Source organism: Mchenga conophoros, linkage group LG5, assembly GCF_057382185.1.
Source record: "Mchenga conophoros isolate Kocher_MC1m ecotype Shallow Benthic linkage group LG5, M_conophoros_male_GT1.1, whole genome shotgun sequence".
NCBI classification, from domain to species: Eukaryota; Metazoa; Chordata; class Actinopteri; order Cichliformes; family Cichlidae; genus Mchenga; species Mchenga conophoros.
Genome location: NC_140530.1, coordinates 31,645,077 through 31,672,325, shown reverse-complemented (window position 1 = coordinate 31,672,325; position 27,249 = coordinate 31,645,077). Strand labels below are relative to the sequence as shown.

Here is a 27,249-nt window from a genome sequence, read left to right as displayed (position 1 = left end):
ATACCTATGGTCTCATGTCAAATTTGTGCTGCTCTTGCAGGTCGACATGATCAAAAAGTCATTTCACCCACAAGCTATTTTGGAGAAGTTTTCTCTGACACATCACCCCTTTCCTCTCCATATCCCACCGGGGCTTCCACCTTTGTTTCCTCTCCTTTCTCCAGCAAACTGACGCATTCTCGCAGCTGGAGCACACTTTCTCCACAAGGCCGCAAATCCCGCAGCAGCGGGGGTTTAAGCTCAGTGGAGGAAAGTGTTGAGTGGGCGGACACGGAGGGAGAAGGGCTCCTTCCCACCTCCAATGAGCATGTGAAGTTCTACAAGAGGACCAGGCCCACGAACGACTCCAGAGAGCTAAGCAGCCCAAAGAAAACAGAGGAATCTTTTCCTAAAGCCAAAGAGCAACTACACAGTCCCAAAAAGACTGAGAGTCAGGCACAGGAAGCAACAATGAACAGAAAAAGGGTGCCTATCACACAGACAAAAACGCAATCTGCCAGTCCTGGGAAGTCCGCTCACGTTGGACAGCAAGGGATATCAGCCCTGCAACGCACCGAGAATCAACAAGGCCTTCAGCAGAGATTAAAGGGTTCATCCAGTAGAGAAAGCTTAAGTCATGAAAAGAAAAATGGAAAAGGGGGGAATTTTGAGATTGGAAAATACCCTCAAGGATGGGAGATGGAAGGGAGAAGAGAAAGGACCAAGTCTCTGCATGAGAAAGAAAGTTATAAAAGAAGGTCGATTGGGGAATCTCACCGCCACAGGACATTTTCTAGTACACTAAGAGAGAGCGAGAAAGGTACAGGTAAAGACTCAGGGCAAAGAGATGTTGATGCCAAGGGTAAACTTACAGAAAACAGGACTACGAGTAAAGAGACTATTAGCAAAAGAGAATCACCGCTGTCTTTTAAAAATGTATGGCGTAGGAAAGGTTCTGTGAATTCACCAAGAGATATAAAAGGAAGAGAAGACACATTTTCTAAATCCAAAGACAGCTTAAAGGACAACTTTGTGGCCTCTGTAAACAGCATTCCAGGAGCCCTACAAACCCTGAAGGGACCTATTAGCCCTGGCCCTTGGAAAACGCCCAGCTCAGCCAAAATCCTCTCTGAGGCAGAAGTCCTCCGTGACCCTTTGTGATGGAATATTGAATCACAAGGACGTGAGCTGTGCCATTGAATATTTTACAGTATCCTCAGTGGATTATTTTTCTGAGTTCTTCCATAAAACAGAGAAGTGCAACATGGTGCCACATTTATCCATTTTAGACTGTGGCCAGATTTGTATTGTGGGAGCCCTGTGACATCACATGTGGCATGTAGCAGCTCCCCTCCGCCTTGTCTGCTGCTTTAGCATCTTTGACGTGGGACTTCAGCATATAGGACATGCTCGGGGCCTTGTCAGACCAGACATTCAGAAATGTGAATATGTGCCAATCCCGCGAGCCTCCTGTGGAACGACGACTACAAACAGCGCTTCACCCATTACAATGCAATGACCCATATGCAAAGAAAAGAGAAAGGCCCTCGCCTCTCGTCTGTAGAATATACAGTGTGACTCATCTAGGGTTTAATTTTGCTCTCAGTGTCATTGTTGAGTATTTCAACTGTATTCTTCTTATCAGTTTGCTCAACTGCATGCAGTCGGTCCTTCTGTTTGTTTTACTGCACGCGTTCTGTACATCGCTGAGGATGAACCCATTTCGTATTTATAATTTTCATTCTGATCACCAGGCAAATACAGCAAGTGTTACTGGGTAATCTAGACTGTTCTATGGCTATAGTCATGACACACCTTCATACAGACAGTATCATTTAAAAGACCAGAAACTTGTGGTTTGAGATCTTGTTTACCATGTGTATGATAACTAACCAGTGTGTAATTTATTGAGGTAATAGATGAATATATGTATATGTAGCTGTACCAAGCCATTCCGCATTTTGATAAAGACTTTCAGAAATTTGTCCCATGTTATTTGAGCTTTCACCTTATTTCCAATGTACTTCAGTGGTAGGAATTACCAATGAAATTTGTAGTTCATGAAATGTATAGATGTAACGTGCAAACTGCTGTACCAAATGTTTAAAATTGCTCAAAGTGTCTCATTGTGAAATATAATATATATGTATATATATATATATATTTGAATGTGTGTTTTGGAAATTCTATCTATTAATTCCATTGCACCGCATCTGCCCTTGTAGCAAAACAGATTGACCATGAGTTGTATTTAATTTGTGATGTATACTTGCTACCAAAACATTGCATTTATTATTGTTTTTTTTTTTTTTTTTTTATTTAATGGGGTTTTTTTTTTTGGTTTTTTGAAATGATCACTGTTAAAGGGGGAAATGGCAATTTATGTAATGCTGTGCAAGTTCTGAATCATGTCTCTGGTTGTTTTACATGTGCTTGTTGATGAAAAGATAAATGAGGGTTTATATTGTAGGTACTGCTGTGTGATTATGTGCCAGGGTAGCTTGAAGGATGAAAGAGGCCAGAGAATGATGTGGTTTACTAAGATACCGAACAAGCTGCTGAAATAAGGCATGTATACAGAAAACTCTCCACCTTACATATTAAAGGGAGCCAATAGCACAGAGAAGACCAGTGTAGTTTTATAATGTGCAGTCTATAAAAATAAGATAGTCAGATTTCACTGTTACTTTAAAGAGGACATATTATGCTGATTTATAGCTCCATACTTTTATACTTGGACACCATAAGAGTCGCTTTGCCTATTTGCCTAATAATAATACTCGTTTAAGTTATATTGGGCCGCTGTGTAGCATTCAGGTCATTCTCTGTCTGGAAAAATGTGTTTTAGTTCCTTGGCCCTTACCTTTATGCCAATTTTTTTTCTTATTGGCAAACAGAAACAGCAGGTGGGAGGGGCTGCTGTGTGTCTTTAGCATTCTTTCAAATAAAAAACTGTCTAAAAATAACAAACCATTTAGAGCAGTCTGAGCTTTTGGCTCACTTGGATTGCTTGTGTGTACAATGACCTCATTATTTGAGGTTTGTGCCAGACAGAAAATGAAGAAAAGCATAATAGGTCCGCTTTAAAGGATTTTTGAAGTGATACGCAAATATACTCAACATACTTGCAAATACAACTTTGAAATAAACACATTCAGATGAGCTCAGGGAAAACTGAATTGTAGCAAATGTGTGATAAAGTCGTTATCAATGAGAGCTGAATGGTGGTTGAAGTCTGTGATTGTATAAAGGAGTTTTCAGGTTACAAATCCCTAGAGGATGTACTTTGAGCCAATCAGTGGTAGGCTTTTGTGCAATAGTTTGGTTGGTTGAATGAGTAAATCCAACCCCGAGTGCTGAAAAAAGTTCACTCTGGTTCAGAATCAGATAATATCCTCTTTTATTGTATGTCCCCTGCACTGTAGTACAGCTTTATGCTTTCATTTGAACAATTTTGTTTGACATCTCTGCATCATACTGTGGCCTTGCATTGCTTCATTAGAAAAAAAAAGAAAAAAGAAAAACACAATCCTTGTGGTATCTTCTACATTCTGTAGGAACAGTAGATGTAAATGTTTGTACATTGTACAGCACCTTTATAAATACTTGCCGAGTGCTCTTTTGGGGAGAAAAAAAATAGAGGTATATTAAATCGCTCCATTATTTTTTTATGTAAAAAAAGAGAAAAATATTTAAAAATGGATTGAAAAGGATAGGCAATGACCTTGATATGGTATTCTGTTCATGCACTGAAAAATAAAGTTTTGCTGAAAACATGTTTCTGGATTTGTTGTATTGAAACTGAGATGCACATAAAATGATCGTCATCATCTTATCTGTATAAATGTAAAGCAAATAACAATTCAAGTGTCACACTTTTGACATCTAAGTAATTTGTTGCATATATGATGCAGAAGAATATGCTACTGTTACTATGGCAGATTTCCAGTTGTTATGGTAACTGACTGAGCTATAGTTTTTCAATTACAAGAGAAGCTGTATATATTTCCAAAGCCATCGTGTCTCATGTGAACATATTTAGAATGAGAATGCGAATCTGCTCAGAGCCCCAGTGAAACCCTAAGAGCGGTTTTGAATCCTCTATAAATTTTAGGCACCATGAAAGGAATAAATGATAAGATCTAAATGTGGTTAGGTGTCCTACCATGCATTTTACACAAAGCTGAAACACTTCAGTAGAAGGCTCATAATGTATTACAAGTGCTTCGAAAAGATTTAACTGCAAATTCAAAGTTGTAAAAGAAGTACATGCTTGGCCTAAGAAGTTACTTGTACTAGATTCTTCAAGCAGTAATTTAAAGTTGGGCTAATTCCAAAGAATCACAGATCAAATATCTATTTCAAAAAAAAATCTAAGCAAGGCTTAACAGTGCCTTTTTTCTGAGTATTTTGTGTCAAATTCATTCAGTTAGAGAGTAATGCCTAAGGTTTTCACTACATGCATTTACAGTTGTTCATATACAAGCTTCAGCTGAGCTCTTAAGGGTGTTTTAACTGTTAAAACTGTGTGTAAAGTACTGAACCTCTGCATCTCAATCATGCTAAGTGTGCCGTTACGGTTGCATGTCTGATGCAAGGGCGTGAACACCTTTCTCATATCACCACTCTGAAGACCGATGGGCGTTGTCAACAGGTTTACTGACATTCAAAAGGGTAAAACTAGAAACAAGACAAAAAATACAGTCAAGACATACATAAGCGTAGCATAACATACATTTATACACCGCAATACTAATACACAGCATACGTCTAATTATATAAACTTTTAAACAACTACTGAGGCTATCTCAGACGACCTCCGACATCGCGGATAGCTAGCTTAGCACCGAGATTAGCTTTACGGTCAAATACTGCGCTAGCGGCAACATAATGTACAAAAACAAGTTGTAATTTAACTTTAAGTACATACCGGCGATACAACCGTAAACCAAAGATGTAGACAGTAAATTTTCCGACAGGACACCATAAGCCGTGTGCCGATATGTCTCTCTTTCTTTCGCTCGCTTGCTTTCCTTGAGCTGACTTCCTGTTCAATAAAGTTGTTTCAAAACAAACCATTTCTACGGTGCATTACTTGAAACGACCACAGAGGGCGCTAAAACACATAATAACTAACAACGTACTGGGAATAATATTTTAGTGATACAGAACACTCCCCGCCTGGCGTGAATAACGCCACGATTAAACGTTGAAGAAAACAACACGTTAAGAAGGCACCAAGGGTACGATCTCTGAGATAGGTCTGGTCAACACCTTTGTACCATCTGATTTAACTACCTTAATTTCCACGGTACGTATTTTACCATCTTTACTTGGGAACACCTTAGTTATGAGACCAAGAGGCCACTCATTTCTTGGCACTCAACTGTCTTTGAGTACCACAACACTTCCTAAGCTCACGTTAGGCTGGCTAGACTGCCATTTGCGGCGTGGCTGTAGGGTAGGGAGAAACTCTTTCCTCCATTTGTCCCAGAAGATGTTCGACAGGTGCTGAACCTGGCGCCACTGATGTTTGTAGAGGTCTGATGCTGTGAATTTTTCAGCTGGAGCCTGAAGGGGTGCTACCTTTTGAGTCAGGAGAACAGCTGGAGTCAAGATAAAGGGGTCACTTGGGTCTGATGAAACCGGGACGAGGGGTCTACAGTTTATGATAGCAGCCACCTCTGCCATGAAGGTGACGAGAACCTCATGAGTGAGTTTAGTGGTCTTAAGCTGAAAAAACATAGAGTCCAATATTCTCCGTGCTAAACCTATCATTCTCTCCCATGCTCCGCTGAAATGGGAGGCATGAGGTGGGTTAAAAGTCCATTTACATCCATGTTCTTTTAAGAAGGTGTGCACAGCTGTGTTGTCCAAGTTTGAAGGGATTTTCAGTTCTTTACATGCACTTACAAAATGTGCCTCGATCAGAGCGAACAGTTTTCACTGGTCCCCTCACGGCCAGAAATTGTCGGAATGCATTAATGAAGCTAGATGTATCAAGTGACTCTACCACTTCAATGTGAACTGCTCTAATACTCAAACAAGTGAATATGACAGCCCACCTTTTATTCTGGTTGACGCTTCCTCTTGTACGTCGTGAAGACACAAACCACGGACCAAACACATCTAAGCCCACATTCGTGAACGGGGGATCCGTTGTGAGACGGTCTGGAGGGAGGTTTGACATTTTCTGTGTGCTCAAAGGGGCACGAAGTCTTTTGCAGGTAACACAATGATAGATGATTGTGCTCACTTTTCTTTTACCGCCCACTATCCACCATCATGCGGAGCGAACGGCTCCTTCTGTGAAAAGGCGACCTTGATGCTGGGTCTGCTCGTGGTAGTGCTTTATGAGAAGCGCTGCAACATGGTGGTGGCCAGGAACTATGAGAGGGTTTTTCTCACCTTGGCTAATGTTTGAGTCTCTGATGCGACCACCTACTCTAAGGAGTCCTTCTTTGTCCAGATAGAGGTCTAAGGTTTTGAGATGACTGGTTTTGGGTAGTTTTCCATGTTTTTGCACACACTTGATTTCTTCAGCATACACGTCCTGCTGTACTGCTCGAATGACAAGGTTCTGAGCTTGCTTTAACTCGTCCACAGTAAGTCCCGTTTCACAGTAATGCCAGCCATTACAGTGATTGGCTTTGCCTGGTGGTGATTTGAAGTTGTGGATGACATGTATTAGTCTAGAAAGAGCACGTGTGAGGGATTTCCAGGTAGAAAACTTGGTGAATCTGTCTGAGCCCAGTTCTTTAGTTGAGGCTGTTGTTTTGAGTGCGGTTACCTGAGGTCTTACATCTGTGTCCATGTTGGGTTCTACAAGGTCATAGGAGTCATTCGGAGAATTCTGAATCTGATGTAAAAGGTCAGGGCCGGTGAGCCAGTTACTAAGCGGCAGCTGGAATGCAGGAACAGAACGAGTGGCGTGATCTGCAGGGTTCTGACTGCTAGCTACATAGTGCCACTGGCATGGCTGAGAAGATCTGCGGATTCTAGTCACACGATTACTGACATAGACATAAAATCTTCTAGACTCGTTGTAGATGTAACCTAGGACTACTTTACTGTCTGTGTAGAAAGTAGTGTGATCTAGTTTACAGTCAAGTTCATCTGAGATAAGATCTGCGAGCTCAACCGCTAAAACGGCAGCACTAAGCTCTAATCTTGGAATAGTCTGATCTGGGCGTGGTGCTAGCTTAGCCTTACCCATTACAAAGCCTACTTGACTGTGTCCTTCTGCATCTGTCACTTTTAAATAGGCCACTGCAGCTATGGCTTTGGTAGATGCGTCTGAAAAAACACACAACTCTTTTTTCACGGCTGTTGAAGGGGAAATGTCTGTGTATGCTCTGGGAATGGTCATGTTAGGCAAGTCTTTGAGTGAGTCTTTCCACTGTGTCCAAGACTCTTCCATTTCGGGAAGGAGTGGAGCATCCCAGTCCCCATTTTCAGCTGTAAGTTCGCGTAGAATCGACTTCCCCTGTATGGTGACTGGTGCTACAAAACCCAGCGGATCATAGAGACTGTTTATTGTTGATAGAACACCTCGTCTGGTAAAGGGTTTTGACTCATCAGATACTTCAAAGGTGAAGCGGTCTTTACTTAGGTCCCAGAGGAGACCTAGGCTACGCTGCATGGGCACCGAATCACTTTCGAAGTCCAGGTTTTTTAGATTTTTGGCATGATCTTGAGTCGGGAATGCCTCTAGTACTTCCTTCCTGTTTGCTGCTATTTTATGCAGTCTTAAGTTTGAGTTTGCAAGTGCGTCTCGGGTTCTTTGGAGTAGAGATATGGCTTTTTCAACAGTAGGTAGAGATTTGAGTCCGTCATCAACGTAGAAGTCACGCATGACAAACTGCTTCACATCTGCATCGCAGTCCGGTTCGACGCGTTGGACAGACTGGTGCAGGCCATATATGGCTACTGCTGGCGATGGGCTGTTCCCAAAGACGTGGACCGTCATTCTGTACTCCACAACTTCTTTGGAAATGTCGTTGTCACGGAACCACAAGAAGCGTAAGTAGTTCCTGTCTTGCTCTCGCACGTTGAAACAGTAAAACATCTGTTCGATGTCTGCTGTGAAGGCAACGGCTTCTTTTCTGAAGCGTATTAGGACCCCAAGCAATGAGTTATTAAAATCTGGTCCTGTTAACAGAACGTCATTCAGGGATACGCCTTCATACTTGGCGCTGCTGTCGAAGACGACCCTGATCTGCGTGGGTTTACAGGGATGGTAGACACCGAATAATGGCAGATACCAACATTCCTCATCCTCTTTTAGTGTAGGGGCGATCTCTGCATGTTTGTTTTGGAATATTTTGTCCATGAAGGTGATGAAATGTTCCTTCATCTCTTTCTTCTTTTCAAAGGTGCGAAGAAGAGACATTAGGCGATTCAGGGCCTGTGGTCTGTTGTTAGGGAGCTTTCGGTGTGGATTTTTAAATGGTAAAGGAGCTGTCCAACTGTTATCTGTGTCTTTTGTTAGTCCTTCCTCCATTATTTTTAAGAAGGCATTGTCCTGGATGGAAGGTGAGATGTAGTTGTCATTTCTGGTTTGTTTGAACACATTACATCCTAAATGATCAGGTTCACAAGCACTGTCTGCCAGCTGGGAGCTGAAGTTGAGTGGAACTTGTATCCCACAATGTTTCTCTTTTATGTTGAAAACATTAGGACATGGCTCGAATGCTGTGGGACGTCCCCTTTCAGTTGCATTTGTGAACAGAGTCCTTACTGCAGGAGTTCTGTGGACGTCACCTAAACACACGTTTCCTACTATGACCCATCCTAGGTCCAATTTTTGAGCATAGGGTGCGTTGTTAGGGCCACTTATCTGTTTGCGGACTTTGTGAGCTCTAATGACATCCCGTCCAAGAAGCATTAGTATGGGGGCGTTAGAGTCCAAGGCAGGAATGAGGTGAGCCACTGACTTTAGATGGCTGTGGTGTCTAGCTGCACTGGGTGTGGGGATCTCGTCTCTGTCATTTGGGATATTTTTGCACTCAATTAGGCTAGGCAGTGAGATGTGGACTGAACCATCTAAAGCTGCCACTACATAACCTGTAGCTCTTCTACCCATTGTCTCTTTGGTACCTGCACATGTCTTAAGCGAGTAAGGGGAACTAGGGCCGCAGTCATTAAACAACTCGAAGAACTCCGGACGTACTAGTGATCTGTTACTTTGTTCATCATGGATGGCATAAAGCCTTACTGCTTGATGTGGGTGGCCTGCTGGGTAGACATTCACGAGACAGATTTTAGAACATGAAGTGCCTGCTTCATTCACACCACAAACCTGAGTGCATTTAGAAGTGATCTCCTCTGATTCAGTGGTGTCAGGCTCCCCGCCATGCTCTGCTGCTGGTTCGGTTTCTTTTAGCCAGGGAGCTGGTCCTGGGTGGAGAGCCGTGCAGTGCTTCTCATCGTTGCACTCGGAACACTGTACCTTGGCTTTACAGTTCTTTGCTATGTGTGAAGATGAAGCACAGCACCTGAAGCAAAAGTCATTTTCTTTTAAGAACATTTTCCTATCTAACAGTGTTTTCATGCGAAATGCTCTGCACACAGCGAGAGGATGGGCTTTCTTGTGAATTGGACAAATCTTTTCACCATGTACAGTTTTGTTTGGGAACCTCTGTGTGTCTGAACTAGTGCGAGAGATGACATCAGTTTTGTGCACAGAAATCTCTTTTTGTCTGTTTGCCCTCCAAGATAGTTTGTCTGGTCTGGGTGCATCAGGTGATGGTGTGAGGTTAAAGCTGGGGTCGTTTCTAGCATCAGCTTCTTGTGCAACAAAGTCTACTAGAACACTAAATGGTGGGAAGGAGACACATTTTGTGCGTTTGTAGTTGGCTCCTACCGTAATCCACCTTTCTTGCAGGTAGAAGGGAAGTTTTTGGATGATTGGATTTACTCCTCTTGCTGTATCTAGGAACGCGAGACCAGGGAGGTCTCCTTCAGCTTTAGCGCACTGCACTTCCATGAGCAGGTCACTAAATTTTCTCAGTTTTGCAAAGTCTTTGGATGAGATTTTTGGGAATGCATCAATTCTTTTAAACAGTGCATCCTCGATCACTTCAGCTGAGCCATAACATTGTTCAAGTCTGTCCCATATCATGTTGAGGCCATTGACTGGGTTGTTGATGTGTATGGCTCTGAGTTGTTCTGCATGTTCAGCCGATTCCTTGCCAAGCCATTTTAACATCAAGTCCATTTCTTCACTTGCCGTTAGATCTAACCCGCTTATAGCATTTTCAAATGAGCGTTTCCAAGCTCTGAAGTTTTGGGGCTTGTCATTAAACTGGAGCAGCCCTGTTGCCACTATTTCACGACGAGCAAAGTATCTGATGAAGTCACTCACATTTGATTCTCTAGGCTCTTTGTATAAAGGCCTAGCATTATGGAAGCTAGATGCTGACACCTGATTTGACCAATTGGTACTGTAATTTTTATTAGCATGGGGAGAAGGGGAAATGACTGGAGTTTTTTGGCAACAGTCAGGATCATCTGTTAGACCAATTGGAATTTTTTGTGGGTCATTTTCCTTTTTAGGGCTTGGTGGCTGATCACAGGTGAGCTCTGATTTACTTTGTGTTACATTTTCATTTTGTGATTGTTGAAGAGCAGCATCATTTTCTTTTCTCACAAATGTAGATTGGCCAATGACATACTGTTTAGTTCGTTCTGCTGTTACTGAGGGACAGATGTTGCTGCGCGTTTCTGTCTGTGTGGCAGCAGCTGCTTCTAATGACTCTGCTTCAGCAATGGCTGAAGCTACATCTTTTTCATGCTGTAAATATTCGATGGATGCCTCGACTTTAGCTTTTGCTACTTCTATTTGTGCTTTTTCTACCTTCAAATCCATTTCTTTAGCTGCGAAGCTGAGCCGTGCCTTGGCTGCCTCAGCTTTTGCTCTGGCTTTGGCTGCTGCAGAACCTGTAGAGGAGGCACACGAAGCTTCGGACCGGGTCTTGAGGGATGACGCCTTGCTGGACATGTTGGAGTTGATTAGACGACTGCTGGCTCACTGCTGTATGCCGTGTTGCTCCCAGGCGCAGTAGTGGTCAGCTTCACTCTAGTGTGCGATGACTGCGTTATCTTTGTTCGTGCGGATGTCGCCGTTTTACTGTGCCGTTACGGGTGCATGTCTGATGCAAGGGCGTGAACACCTTTCTCATATCACCACTCTGAAGACCGATGGGCGTTGTCAACAGGTTTACTGACATTCAAAAGGGTAAAACTAGAAACAAGACAAAAAATACAGTCAAGACATACATAAGCGTAGCATAACATACATTTATACACCGCAATACTAATACACAGCATACGTCTAATTATATAAACTTTTAAACAACTACTGAGGCTATCTCAGACGACCTCCGACATCGCGGATAGCTAGCTTAGCACCGAGATTAGCTTTACGGTCAAATACTGCGCTAGCGGCAACATAATGTACAAAAACAAGTTGTAATTTAACTTTAAGTACATACCGGCGATACAACCGTAAACCAAAGATGTAGACAGTAAATTTTCCGACAGGACACCATAAGCCGTGTGCCGATATGTCTCTCTTTCTTTCGCTCGCTTGCTTTCCTTGAGCTGACTTCCTGTTCAATAAAGTTGTTTCAAAACAAACCATTTCTACGGTGCATTACTTGAAACGACCACAGAGGGCGCTAAAACACATAATAACTAACAACGTACTGGGAATAATATTTTAGTGATACAGAACACTAAGAGTTTCCCCTCTGAGAACAGCTCAGCCATTGGAAGAGCAGCCTAAACAATGAGTGGATGACTTACAATTGACTTAATTGTTTTAAACGGCTGAAAATCATCATATCTTGTGTTCTACTTTTGGTACTGGGATGAAAGAATGTGTTGAAGACAGGGTGGAGCTAGACTTTCAGCATAGAAGCAGCAGAACATTCCCAAGGAACTCTTCTGATAAGATAATATTTAGAATCACAGTTATTTAGAAGAAAGTTATTAAGGAAAGGTACTAAAGCAGTGCACTCAAAAGGATTAAGTAAAAGTATGTTAGTATAATAAGGAAACCATACTTGATATAGAGCAGGAAATGGCCCTGATAAGTCCCATTATCATTCCTTTAATGGCCGCTTAACGTTGACTCAAAAAGTCGCTAGAATTTCCTGTTAAAAAAGACCAAATTCAGAGCAGAAAGAAGCCTCTTTAGAGCCTGTAGGAGTAGAAGTAGTGACCATAAACTCATTAGGTAATTTTGTTTACTGAGGTCTCAGATCAAGTGGAGTAAAGAGCAGTTTTCCCAGTGACCTCCATGCAGTAGGAGAGATTTTTGAAACCAGAAGTATCGTCCCCTGTTGCCCAATATAAAGAATAGTACTTTCAGGAATTAAGTATTGGTTTGACATCTTTGGAATCAGAAACTACACTCAGCGTTTATATAGGGTGTATAATCATACGATCATTTTAAAATCTGCAGACGTTTTAGTCTCTCTATGAAAGTCCAATATACAACCTCTCGTATTCCAGTATACATGAAGACACTCTTATAGGCACTTTTATAAAAGTAAGCCTCCATAGAGGATGTGAGGAGGTGTACGAAAACTACAAAGTCACTGACAACATCAAGCAATAAGGGGTGAAGTAACTACTGGTAATATATGTTATTACTTTCTTATCAGTATCAATATTATTATTTTCATTTTTATTTTTGGGTAAAGTTTTCAACGAGCAATAATCGCGCCTCGGATAAACCTCATAGGCTACGATACTGCCACTGCGCAAAGCTTTTATTTTTATTTTTATTGAAAAAAGTTGTTACAGTGATTCCAATATAGCATAACATAAATGTTACAGATACAAAATAGATGAAAAAAATCTAATAAAAGAAGTCTTTATTGTATTTTACTGCATGTTACAGCAACAACCTCCAAGTCCTATAATGGAAAAATAAACAACACACACTTTATTTTGTCACTTAATAATTTAATTAGTTACTCTTAATAAAAGTGACATTAAGCTTGTTGAGACTATACATTTTGATGGATCACAGCGACCACATTTCTTAAATCGCAGTTTATCTTTTTAGCACTAGATGTCACTGAAGGACATTAGTTCCTTAAAACTTTTTTCCCGCCAGTCATCAGTTGTTGGGGTTTTTTCTGAATGAAGATTCATTATTTCTTGTCACCATTAATGACAGTAACAGAAAAATGGATGTTGTTTTAGCATGAATGAGATGAACATTTTAATCCTGTAGATTGATTAAAAAAATGTGATACTGAGGGGAAAGGCATTTCCAAATGAGAACCTTGCATGCACAGACCTGCCATGGCATAGATAAGACGATGCTTCAAAAGAAGGTGGAGTTAAACTGTATGATAATGCCACTGTTCACGTCACCTTATTGGTATGTCTCAACATTAGAAAGGCAGGTGAATTATTCAGCAGTGTGCTGTAAAATTGGCACCCTCTTCTCCACATTATCCGACTTGATGAGAAGCAGATGGGGGCTGCTGAGAAGGGAGGTGTCTTAATCAGTCACTTGAACATGGTGTTCTGAGAGATAAGAATAGCAAAAGAGACCTGAGCACAAGACGTTGCTTGTCTCACAAAAAGCAGTTACCCACTAATGCTACTTTTTGAATATTCCTTAAAAGGGAATAAGGTGCACCGCATACTTTTTATAGTTTACATTTGATTGATTTTACATCACTGCACTCACAAATGGGTTGGGGCTCTAATTTCTTTCATTAGTTTACTTTTTAGAGTGATGCAGGCTGCCTCACTAAAAAAGTGGATCCCATATGCTGGTGTTTTCGCACTTCTTAAAAACACCCCAGTCTTTTACTGTACAGATACGGGCCACTTGCGCTTTGTTGTCCTGTTTCTAAGTGATACTAGATGGTTTCTCCGGAAACTCTTGGGTGGAAAAAGAGGCAGCCCCTGTCAGCGGTTTTGCTGGTGAGCTTGGAATTTAGACAAGATTATGAGGCAATGAGGCGCAGTCCCCTTGTTGAACAAAGCCCGTATCCATGGTAAAAATCCAAAGCATTTAAAGGGACTCAGACTTTGACTGTATAAAGTGCTACGAAGGGAATCCCCGATTTCACAACTTCAGCCATGCCTTTCCTATTTTCACATTTTTGTTTAGTTAAAGTTCGCACCCAAAAGTGGATTTTTGTTATAGTAGATAATGTCTACCACGTATTCCGTTATATAGATTTATTAGAAATAACTGTTTTCACCTTTTGAGGACCCGTGAAACAAAAAAGAGGTTTTAAAGATACAGAGAGGGGGTGGCCGATTTCTTTTCCAAGACAGTTATGTTTCACCTTTTCCCCTCTTTGTACTGTTTGGAGATATCACCGCTCCTACTCTATTTGCAGGAACAGATTGGGCAGTTGACTAGGCAGTTCGGGTTGCTGCCAGTTGCAAAAAACCTCTCACATGTATATATAGCGTATAAATTTAGCAGAACTTCCTTTAATACTTCCAAAGCATTTCAAAATAAACGAAACAATTTTTACGTTATATTAAATCCATATTTCATACGCATATAATTATGTCTACATATACATACACACATACCCATACCCAATATATGCACATGCATGTATAAAAACATGTGTATGTCTTTGAAGGATTTAAACAATAAGACTGGACATAAAGATTGTACATTAGGCCTAAACGTGAGTTGTTTAAAGACTATGAAGTGTACAATCAGTTGTAATTATATGTGCATATCTAAACATTTAAACATGTAAAACTGAACAGTAAGAATTTGCACGTTACCTGAGTTGTTTACAGAGTGTGAAATGTGAAGTTGTATGCGCAGGTTTTCCTTCAGAAAGCTACAAATTCATACATCAATATTATATATATTTTTTTAAAAATCACAAACATGTACTTACCTTAAAAGGGCTAGTTTCCTAATTCAGTCGGCAGTTTTCTTCTGGAGAGAGTTATTCTTTCTTCTAGGCTTTTATTTTGGAGGAAATTACTTCACTTCCGGTTACACGTGCAATACAAACAGCATGACGCGTTCGCAGACAGCAGAGAGTAAAGAGTTGACAGTCTGAGGAAAGGTTCAGGTCTCTCTCTTGCCTCTCTGAACAAGTTGCGGTTAACGTAAGGATTTTCCAGAGTTGGACCAGGATCTTTTTTGTCCTTCTGCGACATGGAAACTCTATTGGACACACAGCGAAGACTCAAGTCCCTGCTATTAATGTACCTCTTGGTCGTAAACGCAGCAGGTCAGTAGTAACACCATTCTCGGGGGAGTCTGCTTAATGAGATAATAATTATCAACCAAGTCACAGGAGAACTCTAACTAAGAGAGCCATGCTACATTTTTTTACTGTCTGAGCAAGAGGAAAAGAAAAGTCGCCAACTTCTATGAATATCTCTGAAATGATCAGCAGCTGTTGAGATATTTACAGTTATACCGTTTTATACATTTCACATTGAATACCACTAGCTGACACGAATATTTGAAATAACTTGTCATGATGAGAAATACCTACTATTCTACCATACAGCGCACTCCTGCGATTATTTTGAAGTAAACAAATTTAGAAAGTGAGAAATAATATTTTGAGCGAAGATGTCAGTTAAGCTAAGACAACCAAAAAGTAGAAAGTTTTTCTTTTTCTTATATTTTTAGTAGTTGTTTGTTTAGTTCAGTTTACCAGGGTTTACTTATCCACAACTTTAGATTTAGATTTATTAATGACCTCTTAACATTTCCAGTGGGAAGACCTACTGAAATAAGAAATCCATGGTTACTTATTAACACTTACATTACCAAGAGGGACAGGTGAATGCCTGGTTCAGCATTATAATATGATAACATACTACCTAGTCTGTTGAGAGAGAGAAAAAATAGCCACAATTTGTTGTTCAAACAACATATTTGACGTCTTAATACCCTCAAAAGTAAGTTTAACGTTTATTTCACCTGCTAAATATCTGATTTACACTAAGTTGAAGCACATATAATTGAAATCAATCTTGGTATTTTTAATTAGTCACAAGTGGTTACTGGTTTTCTTATTTTGTAGAAAAAAACAACATCAGTAGCAACAGAGATCCCTGTGATCACGTGTTAAATAACCAGACATTCCCAAGTTAGATCTGGGAATGGAGTGTAGTTCCATGACCAGATACCAGTACAAAGCCATAGCCATAAATACTTACACATGTTGATACATATAAGCACGCACACACTGAGGCACCATACATTGAGCCATGTGTGGAGGTGGCTTTATTCCAATGAACTAATGACCTCTGCGAGCACACATACATTACAAACCTACATACAACCATCACAGCACAATGAACCTACAGTGAACCATTTTTTCTTGTCATTTTGGTTAAGTATTCCCTTTATAATATAACAGCAAGTATCCATTTACAAATGCCAAGATTAGTCAACATTTCTTCAAACAAAAAGGCCCCTGTGATATAAATTTCATTACTATGCACCAACCACATATGTTTAGGCTTTTTGAAGCCAGAAAAGAAAGTGACCCAAAATTCTAACTGTATACGTTAACACACTTATCAATATTACAGCTTTATCAGCTATATAGCTCCTGTATCAAGACACAGGAGAATCTCATGGATTATAATGAATTTTTGATTAACTTCATATTTAGAAGGAAGTTTTAGTTCTTGTTGTTTGTTACAGCCTCGTGAGAGAGGTAGTAAAGAATAAATCTAAAAGTAGAATTTCAATGTGGTTTAGTGTACATACAAATGTGATGTAATGTAGGTGGCCTTGTTTTCATATTTTTTACAAAACACACAAAATAAATTAGTCTTTTTTCCAGAGATAATCTGAGGATCTTCTCTGGAAAAGTCATGACTGATTAGTCAGTAGGCTCAGATTTCATATCTACTGATCGCTAATCTAACCCGCTCTGCGGTAGGTTAGGTTTGGAGGATAAGTTATATTGCGGTAAGATATAATTTAGTAAGAAGTAAACCGCCTTTGTAGTACAAAAACCCCAGGGTTAATTAGATTTGTTTTTAAAATCAGATTGTATCTATGTAGATATGTTGGTAGCAACTTTTCCTGTTTCTATGTTTATTTTTTGTTTGCCATTCAGACATTCCAAAATCAATCTCTACAATCTGTGCATGCCAAAAAAAACAAAGCAGGTTTTCACTGAATGAATGAATAAGGCTTTAGTTCTTGGCTGCATACTCTAACATCAATTTCATTTCCTCTTGGGGTTCTCTCAATTTAAAAAATAGACCCGCTCCAAAACCTTGTGAATGTAAGCTTACTTATATCAGTCTAACCTTTTGTCTGTTATAGATATAGAATGATCAAATACATTGTACACCTGCATTTGCATTTCAAAGACCAAAGACTTTTGTAAACAAGCACCTGGCTTTAGGCTTTACACTCTCCCCCTTTGTGTGTCTGTGTTGGGAAATATTAGGAAATATAGGGAATCTCTTCCTGTGTGTGCAAGAAAGAAAGCATGCAGGAAAACACATTTTTGTGGGGCAACATTATCTCTTTTTTTCTTAAATATTCATTGGAAAACTTAGTATTAAGAATTAAGTGCATCTCATCACTAAGGGTATAGATTTTTTCTGTATTATGATGATAGGAACCTATATTTTCAGTGTTTTTATACAAATAACAAAATGTGACTAACTGAAAATAAGGATGTTAACACAAACTTCACCGAAGGAAGTTATATTATCCCTCTCCATTAGGTTATTTATAAAAGTTGCCTTACTAAAAAAGCGATTTCTGATGAGGAATTAGGATCGGCAGATTATTTTCATTCATGTCTTCCACTAAAGCCTATAAGTTATGTATGATATTGGCTGAATTTGTATTTACATTTTTAATCATTTTAATCAAATTTTCATGTTTAGTGTTTAACTGTCATGACTACTGATTTTAAACCATTTTTTTTATTTTACTTCCAGGTGACTGTCCTAAACCTGAGGGAGGGAACAATACTGTCCTAACCAATGAATCACTTCTAAAGAATGTTTTCCCAGAGAATATCATGGTCACGTTAGAGTGTTCTAGTGGATATATTAAAGAAAGCGGCTCTGAATTTATAACTTGCATTAATGATCAATGGACTGAGTCAGAGCTCATCTGCAAGAGTAAGTCTTGTCTACTACTGTTATTTTGTGAGTTAATGTACAGCCTGAAACACCTGTAGTGATATCTGTTGTTTGTTTTTTATGCTACAGAGAAAGACTGTGGTCAACCTCCACCAAAGCCACATATGAAGTTTGATACAAGTGAGGGTACTCTGTTTGGTGCTCTAGTAAAAGTAACTTGTGAAAAAGGGCAAGTATAAACCTGTTTCACCTTCTCATACTTATCTGGTTGAGCATTGTGTTAAAATATAAGAAAATCCAAAAAGAAAAATGAAAATCATGAAGTAGTGACATACAAAAATAACTAAAATATTAATGTTCATTTCCAAACATTGCATTTCTTCATGCTGTAGTGCTAAACGTTGTCTGGCATAAAGTACTGATAAATGACTGATGTCTGTGCAATGGAATGCATTGGCTAATGGAAAATATTTCTAAAGAAAACAAAATACATATGAAAGACAAATAGATTGGTTGTCATAAGATGTTACTTTGTGGTTTCACTGGCTAGAAACTTGGCTCTCCTTCTAACAACGGTGATTGATTCAGTTGTAAAAATGTTTTTTCAGTGCATTGCAATTTTATTACTGTTAAGGATGAACATTTCCTTAAATTAACAAAGCAGCTTTGTTTTCACTCTGTCTTTTTACAGTTACCAGATTAGCGGGTCGAGCTACAAACAGTGCTATGATCAAGGGTGGAGTGGCAGAGCTTCTTGCGAAAGTAAATGTCTTCATTTGTTAGCTATCAGTCATAGAACTGGTCAAAACTCTTACTTAATGTTTCTAAGACAAGCATTTATTCAGAAACATTCCTCCAGTCTTCTGTTCTGTTACTTTTTTTCCTCAATGTCAGTTATTAATGCCACTATATATAAGGAGTAAAATGTGTTACTTTGTGATCATTTTGTGATTTTTTTTTTTTTTTTGGAGTAAAGAGGTTTTTCTGTTTCTCAGTTGTAGCATGTGACAAACCTGCAATAGCCAATGGCAATACTTCATGGGATTCTGGAGATGACCCAGAATACAACAATACCATACGTTATACCTGTCATGAAGGATACACCCTCATAGGGAGTGATACTGTTGTATGCGATGAAACTGGTGAATACAGTCCTGATCAACCTGTATGCAATGGTAAGGCTGATGCATCAGTGTGTTTTACTTGTTACTTTTAATGTTATGATGCAAAGCAGGTCGAGGTGGTCATAATGTTTTGAGAATATTACATTATTTTAGGATCATACAGATGTTTTTGTATTCTTCAATGTCGTTTTTATGAATGTTCTTTATGCTGACCACTTCCAAACCATGCCATATTTAATGTATCGATTTGCCATTATCTTCAGCTTTTAATATTTACCTCTTATAAATGTTCTCCATCCATGTAGTTTACCTACTAACTGGCACGCTAATTCTAATAATAACCTAACATTGTATTAACTAAAGCGTAAATTTTCCCCACAAGAGTTGTTGGGGGCGGGGAAGCTATGTCAAGGAGCAACAGCTGCTGCTGCTGTGCTTTTTTTTTTCCTTTGACATGATATGAAGGAAAGTGTTTTCTGTTTTTATTCCTATTTGACAGAAGTGACAAGAGCGCCAGCTACTACTTCTCGATCACAAGGTATATAAAGAGAAATAATGGATAACAGTGGTTTTACAGAATTATATATATTGAAATATAGAGAATAATTATGAATTATGTGGTTTTACCTCTTCCATTAAAAAGCAGTTTTTCTCTTCCTCATGCTAGTTGCCATAACGGATTTGACAACAACTGAGGCAAAAGTATCCACGTTTTCAGATTCCTCTGCTGCACCCACAGTTCACAGAACTCAAACTGTCACAACCAGTTCAATACCAAATCTCTCAACTTTACCAAAAGGTACAGAAAAACTCTGAATTGATACTGTTTAATCACAGGAGCATGAATTTATTATATGCATGTTGCATGCATCTCAGAAACGACTTTTCATATAGACCTACTGTTATCCTGTTGATACTTAAAAATTTAAAGTGAAAACTTAAACATTTCTTGAAGCTTTGTTGAAACTTGGGGAGAATTATTCTATTTGTGCTATTCAAAAGTTTTCAGAGGAAAAGCTACTTCTGCCGGTATTCTGTCAACTACATCATCATCCTTTCAAGGTAGAGAGATGTCTTATAAAGCACTCAAGCATTTGAACCTTCTTTTTTAATATTTTGGCCTGTTTTTACGTTACATTGACTACCAAATTGCATATTGTACACCACTGAATGTCATTACTTTGTGGAAAGAATATAAAGGTTCTCGAAGACTTTGAACAACATCAATATTGATACTTTGTAACTGATTATGAGTTGACAGCTAATATAAAGCCATGAGATAGGTCGGTCATAGATTATTCATGTGTATATAACACATTAATTTTTTAATACTAAATTTACTTAGTTAGACTTTAACTTGCATAGTTTAACATTTTCGTGCTTGTGCTCTCTGCCTGAGAACACTAAATTATGAAATGTGAAAATTGTGAAATCTGTCTATCTGGCTACAGTATATGTATCCTTGTTGCCCTAACAGTTTAAACTGAATACTAAAACTGTGGTTGTTTGTTTTTTGTATATTTCTTTTGTAGGCATGCATGATGGGAATGTAAATACTGCCACGGATAGTGGTGAGTTTTTTAACCCCAGTTTTAATAAGAAACATTTATTGTATTTTTTTCCATGTGCGTTTAACCTTGCTTGTCTTTTTCCAGGAACAGTGGCTGCTGTCGTCATTGGTGCTGTGGTTTTGTTAGGTAATGTATATTGTTTCTTTTGGAATTTATATAGTGCATTTTGTTGTGGAAATGAGAACAAAAACAAAAAATTTCTTTAATTATTTTTTGCAGGTGCAATTATAGGTTTTTCCCTGTTGCACAAGTTTAACATGAGAAGAAAAGGGTAAGTTCAATTTTTTTTTACTCTTAACTTCATCATGCATGGCTTACATTTGATTTTACTCTATATGCCTCTGCTACTTCTCTTTGCGTGCTCTGCTCTTTTGACCTTTGAATATTTAGAGCTGTATTTTCAGAACCTATATGGACTTGTACAGTAATATATCGTCAATATGCTGCAGCAGTTTAAATCTATCCACTACATTTTAGTCTTTGAAATTCAGATGTGCGTGTGTGTGTGTTTCCGGACTGCTGAGGAATGAGGGAAGTCAGGAGGAAATCCTTTAACAAAAACAGCTGTGAACTACAAATCAGCAAAAAAACAAAATCTCTTTGTTTGTTTTTTTGCTGATTTGTATGTCACAGCCATAAGGAATCAGAACATTTGTTATAATAAATTTAGCAAATGGATGGATAGATATTTTGCTGCTTATGCCCACAGAATGCATATAAAAGATGGACCTAGCTGCCTTTAATCTCCATTAGTTTGTGAAGTACCACAACAACCTGAGCATTTTTACCTTCACCTGTCTTTTTTTGAAATCTGACATGATGAACATAGAGCAGATATAACTAATAAACTGATGACACAGCATATGATATGGCTCATATGGGTCATATGGCTCATTGTCAATCAAAATGTATCAAAATCACATCGCATTAACATAAAGCAATGTTATCTCCCCTGGCACAACTGGCCTATGACAGGAAAACAGATGAGATTGTTTTTACGTAGAATACTTATATAGACATACAAAGCAATAAATATTGTTCACATTTTTTTGCAATAAAGAGGTTTGATTCATGTTTATTGTTTTGGGGAATTTGTTTGATTGACAACAACTGTGTTTACTGAATGGTTGTCCAAACCAAGACGACTAGGATCGCCTGTATAAATCTTACAGTCACCTCAAAGTGTTTTATATGGTAAGGTTACAAAAAACCTACCTGACAAACAAGTGATTAAGACCAAAAACTCATCAGGAAAGGGGTAGCTTTTCTATTTACAACTGAGTTTTCTTTTGTGGTGACAAGAGTCTTCCTCTACTAGCCATTAGAAAGAATCTAGGTTTAAAGTGCTCAGTCATTAAACTGTTCAGACATTGAGGCTACATTGATCTCATATATACATTCAATGACAGAGTCATTTTGTTAAGTAATTAATTTCTCAATGTTGAATTGACTAACACCTAACACTTTTTATTGCCAATTAAGAATGCAATAAAACTAATAAATTTTTTAACATAAAAGTAATATAACTCCATAATTCTGATGCAAATTCCTTATTTAATGGCACCATAGCTCATATGACACCAGAGAAGACCAGAAGCCGGGGTTATTACACTTCCAAAATCTTTAGATTGCCTGCCTCACCCAGGTATCTGTATAAAACCATCAAAATACACCAGACATATTTAACCATTTTTCTGTCTGTAAGTTTAGGTTGTTAATATTAGTATTGCTAGTGTTGTATTGAAGCCTAAAAAAGAATGATGCATCATTTCCCTTTTTTGCATTACTTTGTGAATGAAGGTCAACTTAATGTTTTGTTTTTTTGCTGTTTTTTTACACTAGTTCACATGGAATTTCACCTTTATGAAAAGGCCCAAGGATGTACCATCAAACTGTGCCTCGCTGAGTTGACGGGGAAAGAAAACTTACTTTCATTGTTGCCACAGTTCATTTGGCAGATAATCCACCCTGCTGAGCTTACATAGTTAAAGTATCAAACTTGGATTGCCTTTTGTAATATTATATTTGATTTTTGCATTATTTTAAACCTAATTTGTAAATATTTTATTGTACTTTATTATTGCTGCTTATATGCTATTTATGTTATAAAACAGTAAATACAATGTTGTTTTCTTGTTGTTCTTGCAAAAACATTTTTTGTTTGCAGCTTTTGATCAATTTTACCACCATAACTTTACATGTCATGTTATATGTTAATGTTTTGTTTCATTTGGCCAGAAGAAAGGAGGTTAGAAAGAGATGCAGTGCATGCAGTGTGGTTAATTCAGTCAGTAGAATGAAGTGGTGACTTCTAAAGATACAATCAGCTGCATTCTTTGCCTCCTGACTTTCTTTTCATCATTGTCTATTGTTGAGATCTAAGCTGCGGAAAAAAAAGAGTAAACTGCACTCCCATGAGAAAAGGGCTGTGTAGTTTTTTTTTTCTCATTATGTTCTTTAGTTTTTTCCTCTTTGATCAGGCAAGATTTGGCTCTATTAAATATGAAAGGAATTTCCAAGACCAAGGAGCAAAATTGATAAAAAAAACAAAAAACCAAAACATAACTGAATGGGTTCATTGGACAGATTGAGACGCTGTTGTGAAAATGAAAATAATCTACTAGATAAGAGAAAGATTTTATAACCTAATTTTTGTTGTGCATGCTACTATTATGCAGGTTAAAGAACATGATGAAGTCTTCATCACACCTTAAAATGTAAAAGTTTCTCTCCTAGGAGGAGAGCATCAGTGAATGCATTCACTGTCATGTCAACAGATTAGCACAAAGCCATTATGCTGACAAGGGTGTGGATCCATACAAAGACAAGCCCAAAATAAAATGTGATGATGACTGTCACGGTCTGGCTGGGGCAGACCGTATGTGTTGCAGAGGAGGACTCAAACGCAGACCAAAACGTGGTGTGGATTAACAAAACAAGCCATTTGAGGTTAGCAACGAGGGTACAAAAATAATAGGGCATCGGTGAAAACTAAACAATAACCTAAACTGGGTGAACTAATAACAAAACATGAAAAACCTTAACCATAGTGAACTGACATGGGTACCTGGAGATGAGACATGGATGAGCAGACGACCTGACAATGGCATGCAGAAAACAAAGGGCTTAAATACATACATGAGGTGATCAGGGGAGGTGGAGACACATGGGGGAAACAGCTGACAGACATAAACCTAATGACAGGACCAGGAGAGGAAAGCTAAATACAATAAACAAAGAACACATGACATTGTCAGAATAAAACAGGAAATACTAAAACTAAAACATGACAACACAACTTAACAGACCTAATATGTGATGAATAAATACAAAACCCCAAAACATAGAAAACCCAGGAACAATAACTGCCTAAACTAAAGGCAGATAGGAAATAACACAAACTAAATCACATAACAAAATGAGACAAATACAAACATGAACTCAGAGCGCTGGGTCAGAGACCCAGCCTGTGACAATGACTGTTTCATTGTATCCTGCTCAAGTGTTGTATTTCATTCAGTGTAATACTTCAGCTCTATCTCACGGCAGGATACGCCTTCATTAACATAGTTGTTTGTCTTAGTTATGCTGACAGACATTTAATTATCAGAGGGAAGTGGTTTTTGTTTTTCTCAGAAACCTTGACAATCTTGGCAAAAACAACAATCCACCATAAGACACCTTAAAAATGAAATTTACTATATTTATAAGGTTTTCTCACTGGTCGCATGTCCACTTTGCGTTGGACTTTTTTGTATTAAAAGGATACATCTGAGGAGTCTGTTTTTCTTATTGTAACAAAAACAAAACTAACAATTTTTTGTCCTATAAAAGTTTTTCTTCCTTTGAAGCCCTTGTTTGTTGAGCAAAACAAAAATCACGTCACTGAGACATTCAGTCGCAGTATGTGACAAATAAACAACTGAAAATGCCTCTGCAGGAAAAAAAAATTAAATAAATGCAATCCCCCATAGCACACATCACTGTCTGTCTTCAGTAGCCCGAGGCATTTCTGGAGCAGCCATCTAAAGGGGCCGTCTTATTGATGTATTCACAGATGCTCCATGATTTGTCTTAAATTGTGGCTCTTACACTCAATAAACTTTGTCCTCTTTCTGTTGCTCGTATATCTCTCAGGGTGCTGGACTTTGGGTGGCGACTAATATACTCAGGGAAAAAAAAGAAGGTAAGGAAAAAAAATAGGTGTTAGGATTGGAATATTACATGGAGAAATGTACATGCTAAAAATGCTAAAAATTTGTCATTCTATCTCATTACTAGGCAGTTAATAGGACGTGTACTCTGTTTTTTAAAGAGATGTTACTTTCATGAAATTAAAATGACAATCCTTATATAAGTGCATAAAGAAACAGACCCATTTAGCTCATTGCTAGATGGTTGTTAGGCAACACAGTAATGCTATATAAGATTTGATATAGATACGAACCTTCAAGGGCCTCAGATTTGCATGTGTGACAAGTGTGGTTGCTTAACTCCTAGCAGGAGTTGGGGGACAAATAAACAAACAAACACAGAGACATGTTTGTTTTTGCAAACCATCCACCAACTGAGACAAAACCACAGATATGAAATGAAAAGAAAATTCCTTGGATTGTCGAAGTAATTCTGTTTCCTGGCACCTAAAGCCTTTGCACAATTTAATCATCCATCCATCAAAAGTTTTGTAACAATTTCAGACCAATACTACCACCCCTAAAGCCATGCTGCTATCATGATTAAGAGTGAAGAATCTCATTGGGCTTCTCCTTTGAACAGAATATTACAACAAACCCTCTAACAACATGATGACAAATCCAGCGTCTGGGGAGGGATGACGCATGAGGAACTCACAATATTGGCCAGTCTTTTAAAAGGCTTAGTCACCTAGTTGTCATCAAAGTGGCTTACCCTTTAATTACCAGCCTTGATCCTTTAATTCCCACCAGTCTTGTGATTTTCAACAATACTCATTTGTGCAGTTAACAAAAACAGTTTTCTGTCTAATTTTCATATATTGACCAGCCAACTTTACCGACCCTCTTCTGTAGCTTTAACAATCAAATAACAAATACAGAAGTACAAAAACGAATGGAAAGTTGGAAAAACAAGTGAAAACAGAAAACAAGCTGGTTGTCTTTCGTGTCTGACCAAGTGTTCCACTCACCAAAATGTGTAACATTTATTCTGCCTACTCTTTAACTTTGTTTTTCCACTGACCTGCCACACCCATAGCAGCTCACTATGTATCATCACTGTCATAAAACCTTAAAAAAACTGTCACTGTCAGAAAATCTTTAAAAAGAACTGCAAAGCAGATTTACAGGAAAGAAAAATAAAGAAGGAAGTGATAAAACCCTGGCTTTCTGAGTTCCATGTGCTATGCATAAGGTTATACTTAAAAGTAACTCCATTAGCTCCTCTTGATTTTCCATTAGACTTCCATGAGCTTTTGTCCTGTTTGTGAAGAAAAAAGATGTGGTCCTGTTATCTCTCTTCATCCTCTTTGTGGGTTTCCTAATAGTTTTCTTTATTTTTCTGTTCATATAATAGAAATTCAGACATTATTAATTTTAGTTCATAAGCTTGTTATGTTATTGTCAAAAAAATCCAAACATTTATTTAGCAAGTTTTAAATCAAATGGACAAGTGGGCTTTAGGCTGGCTCCCATCACATGAACTTCTTAAGATCATAATTAATTTTTGGATTATGTCACAACACAAAGGGGAGGAAATGTTTTTGCGGATGAGGGGCACTGGGTAGTTATTTTCCAGCAACATGGTAAAGCTGGGGTGGGGGTGGGAGCACTGTAACAGTGGAAATGATGCAGTTTTACACATGAGGTAAACAAGAAAAGGCAAAACGTCAGCCTGATAAAAATGTGTAATTGTGAAGTAAACCACTAGCCAAACAGGAAGAGAGGGCATGCATACTTTTGTTTATGATTCACGTGTGTTGTCTGAAGCACTTCCACGGCTACACAAAATATGGTGGGAAATTAGAGAGTGGCTTCGGCATAACTGTTTTGTGGTGGAAAGGAGAATGAGGAAACCCCTCTTTAAAATTGTTCTCATGAGTGGGGCGGATGGAAATCTTTAAGCTGAAGACGAGATAAATGGTTCCCACTGAGGACTGAGAAGTAGACAAAAAACAGATGTTAAACAGGGATGCCCCACCATCTGTATCACACTGTAAATGTTTACATGCTTTTGCTGCAAGCACATTCAACAATATGGAAACCATTACTGTTAGTTATATTAACACTTGTGATGTACTTATATTACTTACAATGAGACTTAATAGTTTTTGTGTAGTGTTGCTTCTAATCAGAAGCATTTTTTTCTCTAAAGGCTTTTGTACAACTTTTTACAAACTGTGGACATTCTCAGCGTTAAATGCTCAGTCTAAACAGTTAAATGCAACCCAAGAGTTTTGTGCATAGGTTATAGGTTATAGAGGGAGTCTAGGTTATACTCCCTCCATATTT

At 38.5% G+C, this 27,249-nt stretch overlaps 3 protein-coding genes and 1 non-coding gene across 7 annotated transcripts in view; 2 read left to right on the top strand and 2 right to left on the bottom strand.

The window, feature by feature from the left end:
* Positions 1-3,755, top strand: part of magi3b (membrane associated guanylate kinase, WW and PDZ domain containing 3b) — a 124,722-nt gene extending 120,967 nt beyond the window's left edge. The window contains exon 21 of one of the 2 annotated variants that reach the window (XM_085274912.1): positions 41-3,755. In XM_085274912.1, coding sequence (XP_085131038.1) covers positions 41-1,140 — 1,100 coding nt within the window. In that variant the 3' untranslated portion in view covers positions 1,141-3,755. The remainder of the gene's footprint in view (positions 1-40) is intronic. The other variant, XM_085274913.1, reaches the window with a different exon arrangement.
* Positions 3,747-11,687, bottom strand: LOC146574882 (uncharacterized). Of its 2 annotated transcripts, none has more exons than XR_014892507.1 (2): positions 4,910-11,687; positions 3,747-4,659 (listed from the first exon to the last, which is right to left on the bottom strand). XR_014892507.1 is itself a non-coding variant. In XM_085274911.1 (2 exons), exon 2 carries the CDS (start codon positions 10,979-10,981, stop codon positions 6,263-6,265), a length of 4,719 nt encoding a protein of 1,572 aa, XP_085131037.1. In that variant the 5' UTR covers positions 10,982-11,224; positions 11,475-11,687; the 3' UTR covers positions 3,747-6,262. The 2 variants fall into 2 exon arrangements, 1 of the variants encoding a protein (XP_085131037.1); XM_085274911.1 differs by having other exon boundaries at positions 3,747-11,224; positions 11,475-11,687.
* Positions 11,688-12,623: 936 nt separating this feature from the next.
* Positions 12,624-12,757, bottom strand: LOC146574881 (U4 spliceosomal RNA). The gene has a single exon (XR_014892595.1). It is a non-coding gene; the product is annotated as a U4 spliceosomal RNA (small nuclear RNA).
* Positions 12,758-15,008: 2,251 nt separating this feature from the next.
* Positions 15,009-23,193, top strand: LOC146574880 (complement decay-accelerating factor). 2 transcript variants are annotated; one of them, XM_085274908.1, is made up of 13 exons: positions 15,009-15,224; positions 17,923-18,108; positions 18,199-18,298; positions 18,761-18,831; positions 19,065-19,244; positions 19,693-19,731; positions 19,861-19,992; positions 20,196-20,255; positions 20,726-20,764; positions 20,849-20,890; positions 20,984-21,035; positions 22,334-22,409; positions 22,607-23,193. In XM_085274908.1, exons 1-12 carry the CDS (start codon positions 15,149-15,151, stop codon positions 22,389-22,391), a joined length of 1,035 nt encoding a protein of 344 aa, XP_085131034.1. In that variant the 5' UTR covers positions 15,009-15,148; the 3' UTR covers positions 22,392-22,409; positions 22,607-23,193. The 2 variants fall into 2 exon arrangements, with proteins under 2 accessions (XP_085131034.1, XP_085131035.1); XM_085274909.1 differs by lacking the exon at positions 22,334-22,409.
* Positions 23,194-27,249: the final 4,056 nt, after the last annotated feature.